The sequence below is a fragment of the Alligator mississippiensis genome, chromosome 12, assembly GCF_030867095.1.
Source record: "Alligator mississippiensis isolate rAllMis1 chromosome 12, rAllMis1, whole genome shotgun sequence".
Taxonomy (NCBI): Eukaryota; Metazoa; Chordata; order Crocodylia; family Alligatoridae; genus Alligator; species Alligator mississippiensis.
The window spans coordinates 46,264,628-46,281,913 of NC_081835.1; the positions used below are offsets into that span (position 1 = coordinate 46,264,628).

General features: G+C 47.4%; 1 protein-coding gene across 2 annotated transcripts in view; it reads right to left on the reverse strand.

The window, feature by feature from the left end:
- DCAF1 (DDB1 and CUL4 associated factor 1) overlaps positions 1 to 17,286 on the reverse strand; it is a 103,652-nt gene that overhangs the window by 65,477 nt on the left and 20,889 nt on the right. For both annotated transcript variants that reach the window (XM_019475704.2, XM_059715397.1), the window contains exons 6-9: positions 11,012 to 11,149; positions 9,560 to 10,063; positions 7,950 to 8,051; positions 5,684 to 5,842 (exon numbers count right to left, since the gene is read on the reverse strand). In XM_019475704.2, coding sequence (XP_019331249.1) covers positions 5,684 to 5,842; positions 7,950 to 8,051; positions 9,560 to 10,063; positions 11,012 to 11,149 — 903 coding nt within the window. The remainder of the gene's footprint in view (positions 1 to 5,683; positions 5,843 to 7,949; positions 8,052 to 9,559; positions 10,064 to 11,011; positions 11,150 to 17,286) is intronic.

The following is a 17,286-nucleotide window of genomic DNA, read 5'->3' on the forward strand; positions in this document are numbered from 1 at the left end:
GGAAAGCCAAGGCTGCAACTGAACTCCAGCTAGCTTTGAGCATCAAGGACAATAAAAAGTCCTTTTTCAGATATGTGGGGAGCCGGAGGAAAAGCAGGGGCAACGTTGGACCCCTGCTGAACCAGATGGGGCAACTGACAACTGACGCCCAGGAAAAAGCCAACCTATTAAATAGGTACTTTGCGTCAGTCTTTCATCAGCCCCATGGGACGCCCATGCCCGCTACAGGGCCGGGAAGTCCGGGTGAGGGTGATCCCTTGCCCTCCATTAATGCTGACTTCGTGAAGGAACATCTTGAGAAGCTGGATACCTTCAAGTCAGCCGGCCCTGACAATCTTCACCCCAGGGTACTCAAGGAGCTGGCGAGCATCATAGCCCAGCCTCTAGCGCGGATCTTTGAAAACTCTTGGCGCTCTGGTGTAGTGCCCGAAGACTGGAAGAAGGCCAACGTGGTGCCTATCTTCAAGAAAGGGAGGAAAGTGGATCCGGCTAACTATAGGCCCATCAGCCTGACTTCTATCCCGGGGAAGATCTTAGGAAAGTTTATTAAGGAGGCCATCCTTAATGGACTGGCCGACGCCAACATCTTAAGGGATAGCCAGCACGGGTTTGTTGCGGGTAGGTCTTGCTTGACCAATCTCATTTCCTTCTATGACCAGGTGACCTATCACCTGGACAAGGGAGATGAGATTGATGTCATATATCTTGACTTCAAAAAAGCCTTCGATCTGGTGTCCCATGATCGTCTCTTGGAGAAACTGGCCAATTGTCGCCTTGGGTCCCCCACGATCCACTGGCTGGAAAATTGGCTCCGGGGTCGGACCCAGAGGGTAGTAATTGATGGAAGTCACTCATTGTGGTGTCCTGTGACCAGTGGAGTACCCCAGGGCTCTGTCCTTGGACCCATACTGTTTAACGTCTTCATTAATGATGTGGACACTGGAGTCAAAAGCAGACTGGCCAAGTTTGCTGATGACACCAAACTTTGGGGCAAAGCATCCACACCAGAAGACAGGCGGATGATCCAGGCTGACCTGGACAGGCTCAGCAAGTGGGCGGATGAGAATCTGATGGTGTTCAATGCCGATAAGTGCAAGGTTCTCCACCTTGGGAAAAAAAACCCGCAGCATCCTTATAGGCTCGGCAGTGCTATGTTGGTTAGCACTATGGAAGAAAGAGACTTGGGGGTCATCATTGACCACAAGATGAACATGAGCCTGCAATGCGATGCTGCGGCTAGTAAAGCGACCAAAACGCTGGCTTGCATCCATAGATGCTTCTATCCCGGGACGTCATTCTCCCCCTGTACTCGGCCTTAGTGAGGCCGCAGCTGGAGTACTGCGTCCAGTTTTGGGCTCCACAATTCAAAAAGGATGTGGAGAAGCTTGAGAGAGTCCAGAGAAGAGCCACGCGCATGATCAGAGGTCAGGGAAGCAGACCCTACGATGACAGGCTGAGAGCCCTGGGGCTCTTTAGCCTGGAAAAGCGCAGGCTCAAGGGTGATCTGATGGCCACCTACAAGTTTATCAGGGGTGACCACCAGTATCTGGGGGAACGTTTGTTCACCAGAGCACCCCAAGGGATGACGAGGACGAATGGTCACAAACTACTACAAGATCGTTTCAGGCTGGACATAAGGAAGAATTTCTTTACCTTCCAAGCCCCCAAGGTCTGGAACAGCCTGCCACCGGAGGTTGTTCAAGCGCCTTTATTGAACACTTTCAAGATGAAACTGGATGCTTATCTTGCTGGGATCCTATGACCCCAGCTGACGTCCTGCCCTTTGGGCGGGGGGCTGGACTCGATGATCTTCCGAGGTCCCTTCCGGCCCTAATGTCTATGAAATCTATGAACTCCTACTATGTTAATAGTAGACATGTCCATGACTGCATGCTAAGAAAAAGGTAATCAAGAGTCTTGAACAGTTAATGTTAGCACTATAAGATGACCAGGGATACTATTTTTTTATGTTTAAAAATCCCAAATTGTCTGATTAAAAGAAAATCCCAAATTTTCTAATTTAAAAACCAAAAATCCACGTTTTTCCATGACTGAAATGTAATGCCACTATATAAATACAGGTATCAGTTGAACAAAATGTTTTATTGATATATTTACAATTTTAAAATAATTTGGAAGCCTACCAGTGCCTCAAAATTGTAATAAAATAAATTCTAAATATCTATATATTGTGGCATTTGATTTTGGTTCTTTTATCATGGAAAAATCAGAGCTACCCCTGCTCCCTTTGCTCACCAGAACACGGGTCCAACTGCAGCTGTCTATCATCTTTCCCACTGCTTTGTGGTGCTAAGCAGCCTTGTTATGCTGGTGTTCTGCCCCTGCCTATACCATTGCCCCTCACTGCCAACCCACAGTCCTCTGGACCTGCTGGTGCCCCTCACTCCTGACCCCCAACCCCAGGGTATGGGGAAGAGAGTGGTATGTGGGGAAGGGGGTGTGTGGGCACAGGCAATGTATGGGGAGAGATGGGGGGCACAGGCCATCCCAGATTTCTACTCCCACAATGGGGCATGGGGCTGCAGCCAAGGCAGACCAGCTGCAGGCAGGAGCCGCCTCCACAGCCCAGTGGGTGGGACCTGGCACAGGAGGAAGTGCCGCACCACCATGGCTGTGAAGCTGAGGTGCCCCCTACAGCCACCTGGCAGTAGCAGAGAGCACAACTCTGCACTGCTGACATGCCTCACCTTGGGGGCCATGGTGGCACTCCCTCCCACACCAGGTTCCACCTGTTGGGCCATGGAGGCAGCTTCTGCCCAGAGCTAGTTCCAGCCTAGCTGCAGCCCTACTCCCCATTGTGGGCACAGAAGTCTAGGGGGGAACACAACATGCCACCCCCCCCCCCCAACGCATCGCTTGTGTCCCCTGCCCCTCTGTCAGGTCACCTGTGCCTTGCCCCTGCCCCCACAGGCTTACCCAGAGCTAAGGGAGCTGCTCTTCACTGCTGCCTCCAGCCCCAAGCAGCCCTTTGCAAGCTGGAACTCTGTCAGCCTGAAAGGGGAAACCTGCCACTTCCTGGGTTTTTCTCCTTTAAAGGACAGAATCTGCTATTTTCTCCTTTAAAGGAGAAAGTCCATGTTTTTCCATGGCAAACAGAAAGCCTAGATCCCTGAAGATGAGCCAGCCTCAGTGCCAGTTCCAGAGATGCCCTTTGGATTAACATCAGTACCACTCAGGTGGTAAGCTCAGGAGGCTGGTTGCCAAGGGCCTCAGAAAATATGATCTGGTAGAGAGTGGAGTCCATGATGAGTGGTCATTCCTTAAGGATGCGATCCTTGAAGCACAAGGGGAAATCCTTGCTGCGATCACTTGACCCCAACTGACTTCCTGCCCCTTGGGCAGGGAGCTGGACCCGATGATCTTGCGAGGTCTCTTCCAGCCCTAATGTCTATGAAATCTATGAAATCACTATTAAGGTCTTTAATTTTCCTATTCCCCAGCATCTTGTTGCTATTTCTAAAGCATGACAACTTGATTGGTCCCTTCCCAGTTTTAGAATTCTTTCCCCTGGATTAGGATGTTATGTGCTTTTGGAGCAACATCTTTGCATACAGAACTTCATGTCTGAGGCTGAAAGATTCATAAACCTCTGCCTAACGAAGAAAATAGGCTCTTTAACAAAAATGAGATATTAAGCTTAAAGGCCAAGGCAGGTGACAGCCAGAGCCGGTAAGAGAGAACTGAGGGAGGGTTGCAGCTACCCTGTTCTTTGTGTCCCCCCCAGGACACGAGGAAAGATGGGATGCACAGATCTACCTTTTGGACCCAACTGTTCAAAAGGTTTTGGGCTCACATCCATGACAATGCATCTATAGTGGGATTCACAGGTATACTCTTAAAAACCACCACAGATCTGTATGCTACTTGCCCGATGAAGTTAGGTGTCTAACAAAACTAAGTACAGTGGGTGCCAGACATTGTGGAATATAACACCAGAAGTACACTTGTGTTGTGTGTTAACTCCTGGTTTAGCTGCCACCATCCTTAATTGAAAGAAGTCATAAAAATAAAGTGGCATGACCAGAAAGCACACACCCAGTCATTCTGAAAGCATGACAACTGCAGCATACCACAATAACTTGCCTAAAATGAACAAAAGATGATAGCCACTAAGAAAGAATTTAAGGATCACTAACAATCAGGCAGGAGGAAGTACTGGGAAACTTCTGGTTTTCATATCTCTGTAAAAATATCACACAGGAAACTGTAATCTTAGTTTCACAGTTGGTAGGGTCAGAAGGGACCTAAGCAGATCATCAAGTCTGAGCCCCTGCCATGGGTAGAAAAGAATGCTGGGGTCAAATGACCCTGGCTAAGTAATTATCTAGCCTCTTTTTGAAGACCCCCAGGGTAGGTGTGAGTACCACTTCCCTTGGAAGTTGGTTCCAGATCCTAGCCGTCCTGACTCTGAAGTAGTGCCTCCTGATATCTAGCCTGAATCTACTCTCAGTCAACTTATGGTCGTTATTCCTTGTTACTCCCAGTAGGGCTCAGAGGAACAGGTACTCTCCCATAGCCTGCTGGTCCCCCTTGGCCAGTTTGTAGACAATCACCAGATCCCTTCTCAGCCTTCTCTTGTAGAGGCTGAACACGTTCAGGTCCTGCAGCCTCCGCTCATAAGGCCTGCCTTGCTGCACCCTGATCATGTGAGTGGCCCTCCTCTGGACCCTCTCGATGCTGGCCTCATCCCTCCTGAAGTGCGGCACCCAGAACTGGACACAGTACTCCAGCTGTGGCCTGACCAGTGTTGCATAGAGGGGGAGGATCACTTCCTTGGACCTGCTCGTGATGCATCTGTGGATGCATGACAAGGGGCAGTTAGCCTTCCTGACCGCGTCCCCACATTTGCAGCCCATGTTCACTTCGGAATCAATGACTCCAAGATCCTTTTCTGCCTCTGTGCTGACTAGAAGGGAGTTCCCCAGCCTGTAGGTATGCTGCTGGTTCTTCCTCCCCAGGTGCAATACCCTGCACTTGTCAGTATTGAAGCCCATCCTGTTCTCATCCACCCATCCCTGTAACCTGTCCAGATCTAGTTGCAGCCTGTCCCTCTCCTCCAGTGTGCCCACTTCTCCCCACGTCTTAGTGTCCTTCCTTAACTACCCTGTTTAAAATGCCACAGATTGGAAAAATAAAAAGGGAGTGCTATGATAGTCTAGTCTGACCTCTTAAATAATACAAACCATGATGTTTGTCCGTACCTTTACTAGCCCTCTGCTACAGGTTTAGTGTGCATTGGGAGGTATTAGCGACTCTGCTACTGGACTGTACAATCAGAGCAGCTATCCGTGCCTGGTTCTCACATGGAAAAACCACCCCTGAAAAGGAATGGTCATCAGCTGCGGACGAGGCGATAGTGAATTTGACCATTTTTTTTTTATCTGCATTTTTGTAAACAGGACAGTGTTTCAAAGCCCTGAAAAGGGAATTTACTTCCAAAATTATTTCTAAATCCCCAGCTACATTTCCCCTAAACACAAATACCCTCCAAAGTATCAATGTACAGATCCCATCACCTTACTTTGCTGCGCAGGCTATTTGCTTCAAACACCAGTTTGCTTTTCAATTTCACCTTTGTACTACTTATTCATCGTTTGAACCTCCAGGAGACAGAATTCAATGCTCTACCAATCACTTCAACCCTATTAAGAGAAACTCTTACCCTCTCCATGGCATCCTGATTGTAGGACAAATAGTATAAGCACATTGAGACCCCTGTGGCTGCCATGGAAGGACGAGGAATCTCTAGCAGCTTCTGCACTCCTCCATGAGCAACAAATTCTGTTGCAAACTTGTTGTGAAGCAGCAATGATGCCAAATGCTAAGAAGAGAGAGAGAGAGAGGGTTACTGCAAAATTTATTCATTCACTGCCACTTATGAAAGAACCTGCCCTGCTTGTTATGCAGGGAAGTAGCAAAAAAAATGATGTCTCCTTCCTTCAGTTCCCCCTGGCACACCTTGGACAAAGTATAGGATTTAACCTATTCACTGTACATGCTTTTGTATCAATTATATCAGCAGATCCAACTGTCAAAACTCTCATGCATTTATAAACTGCATACATTTCAGAATCCTGCACTGACACTGCTGAAGCTTTTGCTAAGGCAGGGGTTTTCAACCGGGGTATGCATACCCATGGGAGTACTGGGATGGCCTCTGGGGGTACTCAGCACCAGGTGCTGCCACCCTCCCCACCCCCCCAATAGGTCCCCCCACCGCTCATCTGGTCGCTGGGGAACTCATGCCTTCTTGACTGGCCGCCAGGGGTACACTGACCCAAAAAGGTTAAAAACCCCTGTGCTAAGGTATCCTTTGCTGAGGCCCTTCAAGTTACAAGCAATAAAGCAATCCAGCAATGCCAGCCCAGCACAGCAGGGATGGAGGGAAGGGCTGGAGCTAAGGTGGATGGAGGAAGCAGAAAAGCCCTCTTCGCAAGGAGTCCCTTCTTCAGGCAGCAGAAAGGTTTGCTGTCATGACACAATGTCCAAAAACTAAATTTTTCATTAAGATAACACTTTTTCCATATGGTGATACCATGCCTCACTTCGGAAGCCTATGTTTCTCTATTCCAGGGGTGGGCTATTGTTTTGGGTGGAGGGCTGCTTAATGAGGTTTGGTGAGCCGTCAAGGGTTGCATGGGAAGCCCTGCCCCTTGACAGGTGCCCCACCCCTGGTTGCCATCTTGGGACCAGAAGTCCCTCCCCTTACCCCCTGGTTGCCATCTCAGGACCAGAAGTCCCTTCCCTTGGGACCAGAAGTCCCTCCCCATATCTTTGCCACCAGAAGTCCCTCCCCTTGCCCTGTACCAAAAACACTCCTTTTGAGAGCGGGGTTGCCATCTTAGAACCAGAAAAAAAAAATCAAATCATACACTAAAAATCAAATACCTACTATAACATTTTAATTTTATCAAGAAAAATGTGTGTCATGATTTGTGTTTGCATACTGTATATAGAGGTGATTGCATAATAACAAGAATAAATTCTTAAGTCTTGTGCATTGTGCAGGGGGGTGTGGAGGTTATCAGGGCAATGTGTGGGTGTGTGGCATTTGTGGGGCATGAGAGAGGGTGGGGGGTATGCCCCCCCACACCCCCCTATGGCACAGCAGCAACAGCAAGTGGGGGGCACTTGGGGTGCTCATGCCTGGCAGTGCACAGCTCCAGCCAGTGCTGCACATAGGGGCAAGGGGCACAGCCCCATCACTTCCAGTGGAGTCCAGGGACCTGCTCAGCATGGGACAAGGAAAGCAGCTGGCTCTAGCACAGCTGGCTTGCCTCCGGTGCTACACAAATGCAGAGGCTGTGCATGAGTGGTGGGGAGCGCCCACAATAGAGGCAGCCTGGCTGGGCTGCACCCCTCATCCATGTTCAGTGCTGGCTGGAGCCATGCACTGCCCAGCAGTGTTTGTGCCAGGCACGAGTGCCCTGAGCACCCCTGCCTTTGATGCTGCTGTTGCCACCGCTGCCTGCCGGGGCTGCGCACCATGGGGGGGGGGGGGGGGGGGTCCCAACACCCCCTCACCCTCACACTCTGCCCACCCGAGCTCTATGTTGCCACTGCCCCCCGGGCACAGGCTCCACACTGCCACCAGCCCCATGCTCAAGCTTTGTTCAATATTACATAGCAAGTTAGCAGTAGAGCCAGGAATAGAAACAGTACTTGACATTCATTCCCACCAACAGCCTCAGTCTCCATTTATTCTGAGCAGTTTTTTCCACAATCACTGCTTTTTTTGTCCTTTCACCTCAGGTCAAGAAAGTATCCAATTCAATTTCCAGTCCCAGACTAGCCAACAGGAAACATGAGCCCTCTTTACTGAAGAACATGAGGGTTCGCCTCAACAGTCTGTGGCACGCACTAGCAAACAGGCAGCCCGATATTACCAGAAATTAACAAGCAACTACTTCACATTGAAGATAATTTACCTTGAGGGCTTCAAAAGTGAGCAGTACATCATTGGTTCGTTTCAGGTCAATGTAGTACATCATTAGCTCTCTTGATCCAAGTTGCATGAAGATGGGCAGCAGCTGAGAACGAAGAGTTGAGAAACTTGCTCAATGGTTGACAGAATTTCAGAGGCCTTTTTGGTTTTTACTTTCCCCAACCCCAATTTTCCCTTATTAGAAGATACCTGTTATGAGAGGTCAGAGGTAACCAGCTCCATCCATAGGAAGCAATAAAGGTTAACAGACCTCTTGTAATACATCTGCTGATTGCAGCAAGTTGCGTGACAGCTGCCACACGGAAATCTTAAGACAGTCCTTCAAGTGCAGCTATGGCATGTCCACACAGGGAACACCCTGGCGATAGGTTCCATTTTCCATCTGTGCAAAGACAACTACCCAACGACTGAACAGAAAAAACAGGAGAGCAGGGCAAGAAAACCAAAAACCCTATGTATAATTCTGTGTGCAATAGTTTTAACACCATTAATTCACATGTTATATATGCTTGCTGACAGATTAAATGATCCATTCAGCCATGCAGCAATATTAATGGATTACAGTGTGACAGTTCCTCTGATTCTCTCAGAAGCAAGGTGCACATGCGCACACATGTAGGCTGTACCATAAAGAATACAGCAACACAGAATCACTCTCTCAGATCAAAGTTAAACCCTTCAGGGGAAGTTTGTTATGGAAAGATACAGCCTGTTTACAGACCAATGCTAAACGGGTGCCCTGCTTATCCAATAAGGATGCTCCTGTTTTGTCCAGCTACGTAACAACATCAAAAAAGTCCCTTTTCCAGCTTTGAAAAGAATCTGTAACATGAATGAAGCTAACTCCAACTAACTAGGATAACTGCAGAGGTCACGCAAAGATTACACTTTAACACTTTGCACTATTCCTTAGATCAGCATTTCTCAACCCATGGTTCACGACTCAAAAGTGGGTCACAAGAATATATGAAAGGGTCACAAACAAACTTTAAAAATGGATCAACAAAATTAAAAAACGGAGTCTCTTTTAAAGGAGAAAAACGTGGGAAACCATGGCTTTTCCCTTGCAGACTGGCAGAGTTCTAGCCTGCAAGGGGCTGCTTGGGGCTCCCCATGCCCCCTATACCCACACTGTGTGGCTAGGGACTGCAGGTGGGGGGCAGTGGGTCGGGAGTGAGGGGCACTGGGTCAAGACTGGCCATTGATGTTTACCAATGGGTCCTGGTGCAAAAAAGTTGAGAACCACTGCCTTAGATAATCTCGAAAGCCAGGGTGTTAAGACCTGTTTTACGAAAAGGAAAGCTTTATCTCTCTCAAGTTAAGTGATTTGCCTTAAGGGACGCAACAAATTACTCAGATTTCAGAACTTAAACACGATCCAGGAGTCTGCTACCCACTGCAAAATGCAAGACTGCATTGCTTTCTGGTCTCATCATCATTTTTATTCAGATTTCCCACAATTTCAGGGAGAAATCCATCTCATAAAGGATTCAGGGATCCATATTGGTACCATGACACTCGGATCATTTCCAAATACAACAATTTCAATAGAAGACCTTAAGCATATTCTGTTTCTCCTCCCCATCTGCTCACCTCTTGGTACTCTCCCAGTGGCGTCAGGTATTGAAGAATTAGTCTCTGCTCTATGGCAGGAGTCAAAGGGTAAAGTGTATAGTTAGTGCCAATCACCCATGGAGACATCTCTGACCAGCTGCTGTTGGACAGTTCCACAAACATCCGCTCTGGTTCTGAAGCAGAGAAACCCAGCTTTTGCTTGGCCTTTCGAAAGCTGTCTTTTTCATGCTGTTTCCCTGATTTGCTTTTCCTCAGTCCCCCATCCTCAAGCTTTGTAGCAGAGTTCACTCGACTACTGGTCTTGTGGCTTGAATCAAGATGAAAAGAGATCTCCATATCCCCAGCAACTTCCTCCTGTTCCCCATCTACTGCCATCTCTCCATAGTCCATGTCCACAGCCTCTTCATCCAGTGGCAACAGAGGGTCAGAAGGCAATTTCCGAGGACTGGGACGTTTGTTTTCCTGCTTCGTAGTCATTTCATTAACTTGCAGCTCTCGAAGCCGACGAAGCACCAAAGCCACCTATTAAGCAAAGAGGCAAACATGAGCATGCCCAGTCTTCAGGCAGCTACAAAATAGCACATGCAGCCGGTTCCTATGACTGGACAATATTAAAAATACCCACCAGATTTTTAAGTCTTTTCACATTTACCATACAAACCCCTTACAATAAGGCATCATGAATGTTATGGTAATCATTCAGGCTCAAACACTGGCCTACCTCCAAAATTTAAACCTCAGGATGCCAAAGCCTTTCTATTGGAAGGCTAACAAATGAGAGTGAATATTATTCATCCCAAGTGGACCTAAAATTATCTTGCTTATTTGTTGATAGCTGAGATAAAAAAACAACTAAGAGTATGCGTATACAAAACAAATTAGTTTATATTAAAGTGTTTTATTATTGACCTTCATTTCAAAGTCTCTGTCCCATATGTGAGCTTTTGCATATAATAGTTATGAATTGAGTGGAAATTTAAAATGCACTTAAAGATAGGAGCACAAATCACATAAAAATTTAATTTGTATTCTTTGTGTCCTTCAGCACTTTTGAAAACACGACCCACAAAATATCACGTAAGAAAGTAAACCATCAATAAATATACACTTGGGAAGAGAGAGTATGTAGCACAGGCTATTCACTCTTGCAAGTTTTGCAATTAGAGCAACTAAACCAACAAAATAGCTGATGAATGTCAGCAATGGCAGGCAAACAAGAGAAGATTCTTCATTTTAAACTAGGGGTGGGCAATTATTTCAGGCAGAGGGCCACTTACTGAGTTTTGGCAAGCCATCGAGCACTGAATGACAAGCAGTCAGGGGCAGATAAATATTAATTTTCTAAATTTTTTAGGGGTCCCATGGGCCAGATAGAATGGCCTGGCAGGCTGCATCTGGCCCGCAGGCCACATTTTGCCCGCCCCTGCTCAAAATCTTTCAGAAAAGTTAAGTGTTTCATGAAGACATTACCAATTGCGAGTTCTCATCCCTGTAGTTGGCAGCAATATCTTGGTTTTCCATAGCACCTCCTAGCAGCCCAGTTGCATATGTCCGCAATGGCTGATCAGCTTCTCGTGCCCACTTAAAGAGATTTTCAACTATACCTTCCTAGAGCAAAGACAGCAAAAAGCAATTTAGATAGATGCTTGAATTTCCTTCTTGTCTGCTCTGCTCCACTTCCCAAAGCCAGTCCTCTCTACCCCACCTAAATAAATCATCCTTTTCTGTTGATTAAGATCATTTGGGAGATTAAGTTATTAAACCAAATTGCAAATTTTAACTATTCAAGTTATATACTAACAATATTCAGGCATCAAAGATTTTAGAGGAGGATTTATATGCATGAAGAATCTAACAAAGCATTCTTTTGGCTTAAGGTCTAGAAAGTGCCAAAACTGCAGGGTGGATAAAAATCAACATTTTTTTTTTTAAATGGATTTTGTTTTAATTTTTTTTTTTGTTGAAATGCTTTTTAAAAAAGCCCTATATAAAAATAGTTTTGATTTAAGATAGGTTAGAGCTCAAAGATTATCATCATGGGAATAAGGATTAAAATGTCTAATTATATACTATTTGAGACAATATATTCATACAACTTACTTATAAAACTAAAGAAGGTCACAACAGCCCATGCACTATATTAGGAACCCAATCTTACAGGGTTCCCAGGGGCTCCTCTATAGATTAGTAAAGATTAAAGAAAACCACTCTACCCAATGGGACTCAGTGCTCAGTCTAGAAGATCCCATTAAGCATCTCTGTGATGCTTAGTTTGTTCTCAAACTGTGGATTTGTCTCTCAAGAGAGAACATCCTTGTTAACAGCACTATATGGGAGGCGAGAGATAACAGACCTGATTACCTACCCATTAGCCCTCTTGTCTCTCTGCAAGTTTGTGTACACACAATCAAGCCCTTACCACTTCCTAAAATTGCAAAGTTTCAAGAAGTTAAATGAATAGAGGATTGTTGGGGGCACAGTAGATCTGGGCAAGGAGAAGGAATCCGGAGAAAAATGCAGGGGGAAAGGAGCAGTAGAAACAAAAGAGAAACATTTTGAGCAGAATATTTCAAAAGACTTGAGGGATAAGTTTCTGAGTATAGCCTCTCCATTGATTTGAGATCTAGTGAGGGAATGATATGGTAGAAAGAAAACCTATCATGGCAGCAGGCTTGCCAGGCTGTAAAAGAGACCCAGTTTAGGATTATTTTAAATAACAAGAACGCACTTTTTATAGAAAACAATGATTAAATAGAGGTTTCTTTAAATCTATTTGATTTAAATCAAACCCACCCTGCAAAACTCTATGGGCTTACATAGACTATTCAATCAAACTTTCTTCTCAGTCACGCTGGCAAAAGGCCAAATCATTCCAACTCACTTCAGGAGGTGATAATTTGGATTTGCAGTGATGTAATGAAGCAGAATTGGACCAATTGTGCTTAACTTCAGTTAGAAGTTTCATTAATCACTATGGCAGGGGTGGGCAATAATTTTGACCAGAGGGCCACTTAACTTTTGGTTAGCTGTCAAGGGCTACAAAGGTAGCCCTGCCCTTGACAGGAGCTCTGCTACACGGTCATCACCTTGGGACCAGAAGTCCCACCCCTAACCCCTGGCCTTTGCCACTGGAAGTCCCCATTGCCCCTCCCCCCTTCTTTTGGAAGGGGGGTTTGCCAACTTGCAACCAAAAAAACCCCAACAACAAATTATATTTTTGTCCTGATTTACATGCGTTTCCATAGTGTATATAGAGGTGATTGCATAATAGCTCAAAATAAAGTCTTAATCTTGCATGTTGGGGGGGGGGGTGCAGTTGGGGGTGGGATTTGTGGGGGAGAGTATGAGGTTTGTGGGGGAGGAGGAGGAGTGTGTGGGTGGGTGTGGGCCCCTCCCATGACACAGCACTGCTGCCAGCAGCAATAGTAGCAGCAGCAAGCCCTCAGGGCACTGCAGGTCCACAGCAGGCAGAGCCCCCACTGCGGCATGCCACTCTGCCTGAATCCTGGGAGCTGCGCATGGTGGCACAGAGCCGGTCCAGCCCACTGGTGCATGCCTTCGAACCACACCAGGTTGGCTCCATGCCAGCATGTGGGGCTCCAAGCACTACAGGCAGGAGGCAGGCAACATTGGGCTGGGCCGGCTCCATGCCTCCACGTGGGGCTTCCAGCACTCCAGCAGGGAGCCGCACATTGAGGCATGGAGCCAGCCCAGCCCAAAGGTGCATGAACCAGGAGCCACGGGGAGTTGTGTGCCATCGGGCCAGGCAGGCTCTGTGCCACCACGTGCAGCTCCCCGCTGGAGTGCTGAAAGCCCCACATGGAGGCACATCCCAGCCAGGCCTAAAGGCACATGACTCCTGCCTGCAGTGCCAAAAGCCCCACGTGCTGCAATGTAGCAAGCTTGGTCTGGCTCGAAGGTGCACGCCAGCAGGCCAGGCAGGCTCAATGCCACCACAGGCAGCTCCTGAGATTCACCTGGAGCCACATGCTGCCAGGGGGTTCTGCCTGCAGCAGGCCAGAAGCACTGAGTGCCCACTACCTGCTGTTGCCACTGGTGACAGGGGCTGTGCACCATGGCAGGAAGCCCACCTCCCACTTACAAACCTCACCCCCACCCATCCCCAACCCTACTCTGCAGGCAAAATCTGCCCTCCCCACTCACCAGCTATCCAGTTGCACACCATCATGCTCAGTGCCTCTACATGGGGCTTCCCAGACGGAGTGCTGGAAGCTCCATGGACATGGAAGCACAAAGTCGTTGTCCCCCCCGCCCCAACAGCGTGCAACCCCTGAAAGCCTGCCTCCCACTGGCTTTCAAAGGGGCAGCCACAGGCTCGTAATAATTTTTTTTTCTGGGCGCCACATTTCAGGAGGGATGTGGATTGCATTGAGAGGGTCCAGAGGAGGGCCACTCCCATGATCAGGGGGCAGCAGGGTAGGCCCTATGAGGAGAGGATACGGGAGCGGAACCTATTCAGCCTCCACAAAAGAAGGCTGAGAAGGGATCTGGTGGCCAGCTATAAACTAGCCAAGGGGGATCAGCAGACAATGGTAGAGTCCCTGTTCCCCCAAACACTACTGGAAGTAACAAGGAATAACAGCCCTAAGTTGACTGAGAGTAGGTTCAGACTAGACATCAGGAAGCACTACTTCACAGTCAGGGCAGCTAGGAGCTGGAACCAACTTCCAAGGGAAGTGGTGCTCACCCCTACCCTGGGGGGTCTTCAAAAGGAGGCTAGACAGCCACCTAGCCACAGTTGCTTGACCCCAGCATCCTTTCCTACTCATGGCAGGGAGTCGGACTTAATTATCTGCTTAGGTCCCTTCCGATCCTACCAACTATGAAACTATAATTGTTTTTTGGCGAGGCCCTGCAGGTTGCGTAGAATGGCCTGGTGGGCTGAATGTGGCCCACGGACCATATTTTGCCTGTTCCTGCACTATGGCCAGACTGTGGACACCCTTAACAAAAAATCCTCCAGAAGTCAACAGAAAAATTTATGCTAGCAACTACTCCCCACTGAAAATAAGGAATTCCCAATCTGATTCTAAGCCCAGAATTATTTGGGGCAACAAAAAACACATGGAAGTATACCAACCATTACAGAGAATTTTTTTTTTTAAAAACGAGTATAAACTTAGTTGCTTTTGAACAATGTATTGAACATCCACATTTAGCTGCCAAATTAGAAAAAACATCAGTTACAAGGTAAAAGATCAAAGTACAAGGTCCTGCTTTTCTATTTAAACAACTGCTATCACTGACCGCCCACAAGAATAAAAAATGTTTGTCTAGCATGGTGCCAGTCTAGGGGTAATATCCATTACAAATGTACTAAGAGAAAGAAATACAACCCAAAACAATAAAATAATGATAATTAGCCACCTGTTTCAGAGAAAGGAGGGCCACCAGTTTGCCTCAAAGATTTAAAAAGGAGTATAAATTTTTAAAATGTCATCTAGTTTTTACTTAGCAAATTTTATAGAACACAATTGGTTTTAGCCCTCTCATTTTTCTACTTTAAATGCTTTTAACCTATTTTTAAATGATTCCAGACATGATTAGGAACCTACTCAATTCACGGCCAGACAAGGGAACTTTTGCAGCTTGGTTATGGCACAAAAAGCCGATTTCATAGGCATTTCCTGGTGGCCCTGCCCCTTGTTGCTGATTGATGGTGGAGGGGGGGGAAGGGCAAGGGGGCAGCCACCATCTCGGCTGCTGACTGCCCTTCATGCAGCCCTGCCCCTCGCTACTGAATGGCGGAGAGGCCCTGGGGTGGGGTGGGATAAGGGAGCAGCCACCATCTTGGCTGCTCAGGCTGCCCTTTGTGCTTCCACCAGCCAGTGCCTTCCCATCCTGAATAGGCTGCAACATAGTGAGGATCACTGGCTGCACTAGGGAGCCAACATTTTATTTTTAAGTTTGTTTGGTTAAGTGATTTTATGGACAATTGCTGATTTTGTGGTTTCCATGAAATCCACGAAATGGCAAATTAAGTAGGTCCCGAATTTGATGGATCTTAAAACACCACTTTGACCACTAGAGGGCTAGGTTACTCCAGAAATAATCAGAATCCTGTTAGATAATGGAATAAACCAATCCACATAGAAGGTGTAGACAAATGTAACATCTGAAATGTTAGAAACACTTCAGAAAGGAACCATTTTAGCCAGGAGACTTACGTACAGACTATAGTGTTGTTTACACATGGGAAATTTCCTTTAAGAGAACTAATAAAAATGTGTTTCTCATTATGTAGGCAAATTGCATGGGCATGTTAAGTATAGACTAACAAACAAAAATCAGTAAATTCTTTACCACATCAACAGTTAAAATGCCAGTACTGACTCCTGTAGTAGTAACATGCCTGCAAACGATAAAATCCCCTAAAATTAAAATTGTATGTTTGCTATGGTCTGCTGCTCAAGAACTTATGTGCATCTTTTATCAGGCAATGTGGCCAGAAGTTTCAACTCTGAATAACAATGGAACATCTGGAAAGACCAATACTGCTGAAACATCCATTTTGTAGAAACTTTCAAAAACAGTGATGTTGTCCACAACATGCAAGAGCTGAGACAAAAAACTGGCAATTCACCTTTCCATGTTCTTTCAGTTTGAGAACTACATAATGCCAATTGTACACATTTTCTGTAGAGAAGACAAACTTTAGCCTTGAGAAATTTCCATTCCTTTTTAAGTAGTACTGATAATATATTTACTATATTGTCACATTGTAAGTAGAGATGCACCAATACATTGATCTGATATTAGATCGGTACAGATATAAAGAAAATTCGCTGCATCGGAAAATCAGTCCGATGGGGCCAATAATTTGGCCGATAAATGCCCGTGCACACACACAGCCACATCGTAGCACTGAGGCAACAAGAAGCAGAGCCCAGCAGTGTGCAAAGCTGGCTCCAGCTAGTAAGTCTGTTGTGGTAGAAGGGGAGGGAAGGGGTATGGGGGGTGGAGATCAACACCTACAACGAAGGAGGGGGCAGGGGCAGGCACTGCCCAGCTGAGGCAGGGCTCAGGACAGAGCCACAGCTCATCAGAGGGCTGGGGGAGGGAAGCTCCCACCGTCGCTTGCACCCCAGGATGGCACAGGGTGGGAGTGTGCCCCCCAATCTGCACAGCGCATGCTGCAGCTACACTGGGCTCTTCTCTCTGGGGCATGGGCTCAGGACAGCAGTTATGAAGGGGACTGCAGTCACCCCAGATTTCGCCGTAGCTCCCTCCCAGTGCCACCACCGCTGCACGTTCATTGCAGCCCCAAATCTTCCTGGCTCAATCCCCACTTTCCCTCATGCACTGGGATGAGCTGGGGCTGTGCCAGGCATGCGGCGGCGCTGGGAGCAGGCCTACAGCAAAATTTGGAGTGTCTGCAGCCCCCTCTATTGTCCCCACCCCAAACCCAGGCCCCGGTGAGAAGAGCCCAGTGCAGCTCCAGCTTCAGACCGCCTGCCCCACCCCTCCGAGATCCAGGGGGCATATGCTTCCCCCACCCCAAAGCAAATGCCCTCCCAGGTGCATGCAGCAGCGGGAGCCACCCCCCCACAAGCCGCGGGTCTGTCCCACCCTACTCCGGCTGGGCAGCGCCTACCCCTGCCCCCTCCCTCACCACACCGCTTCCCTCCCCTCTCTCCTTCCACCACAACAGACTTCCCAGCTGGAGAAAGCTCTCCACACTGTACCAGAAATCGGACTGGTATCTGCCAATATGCCTCCTTAAA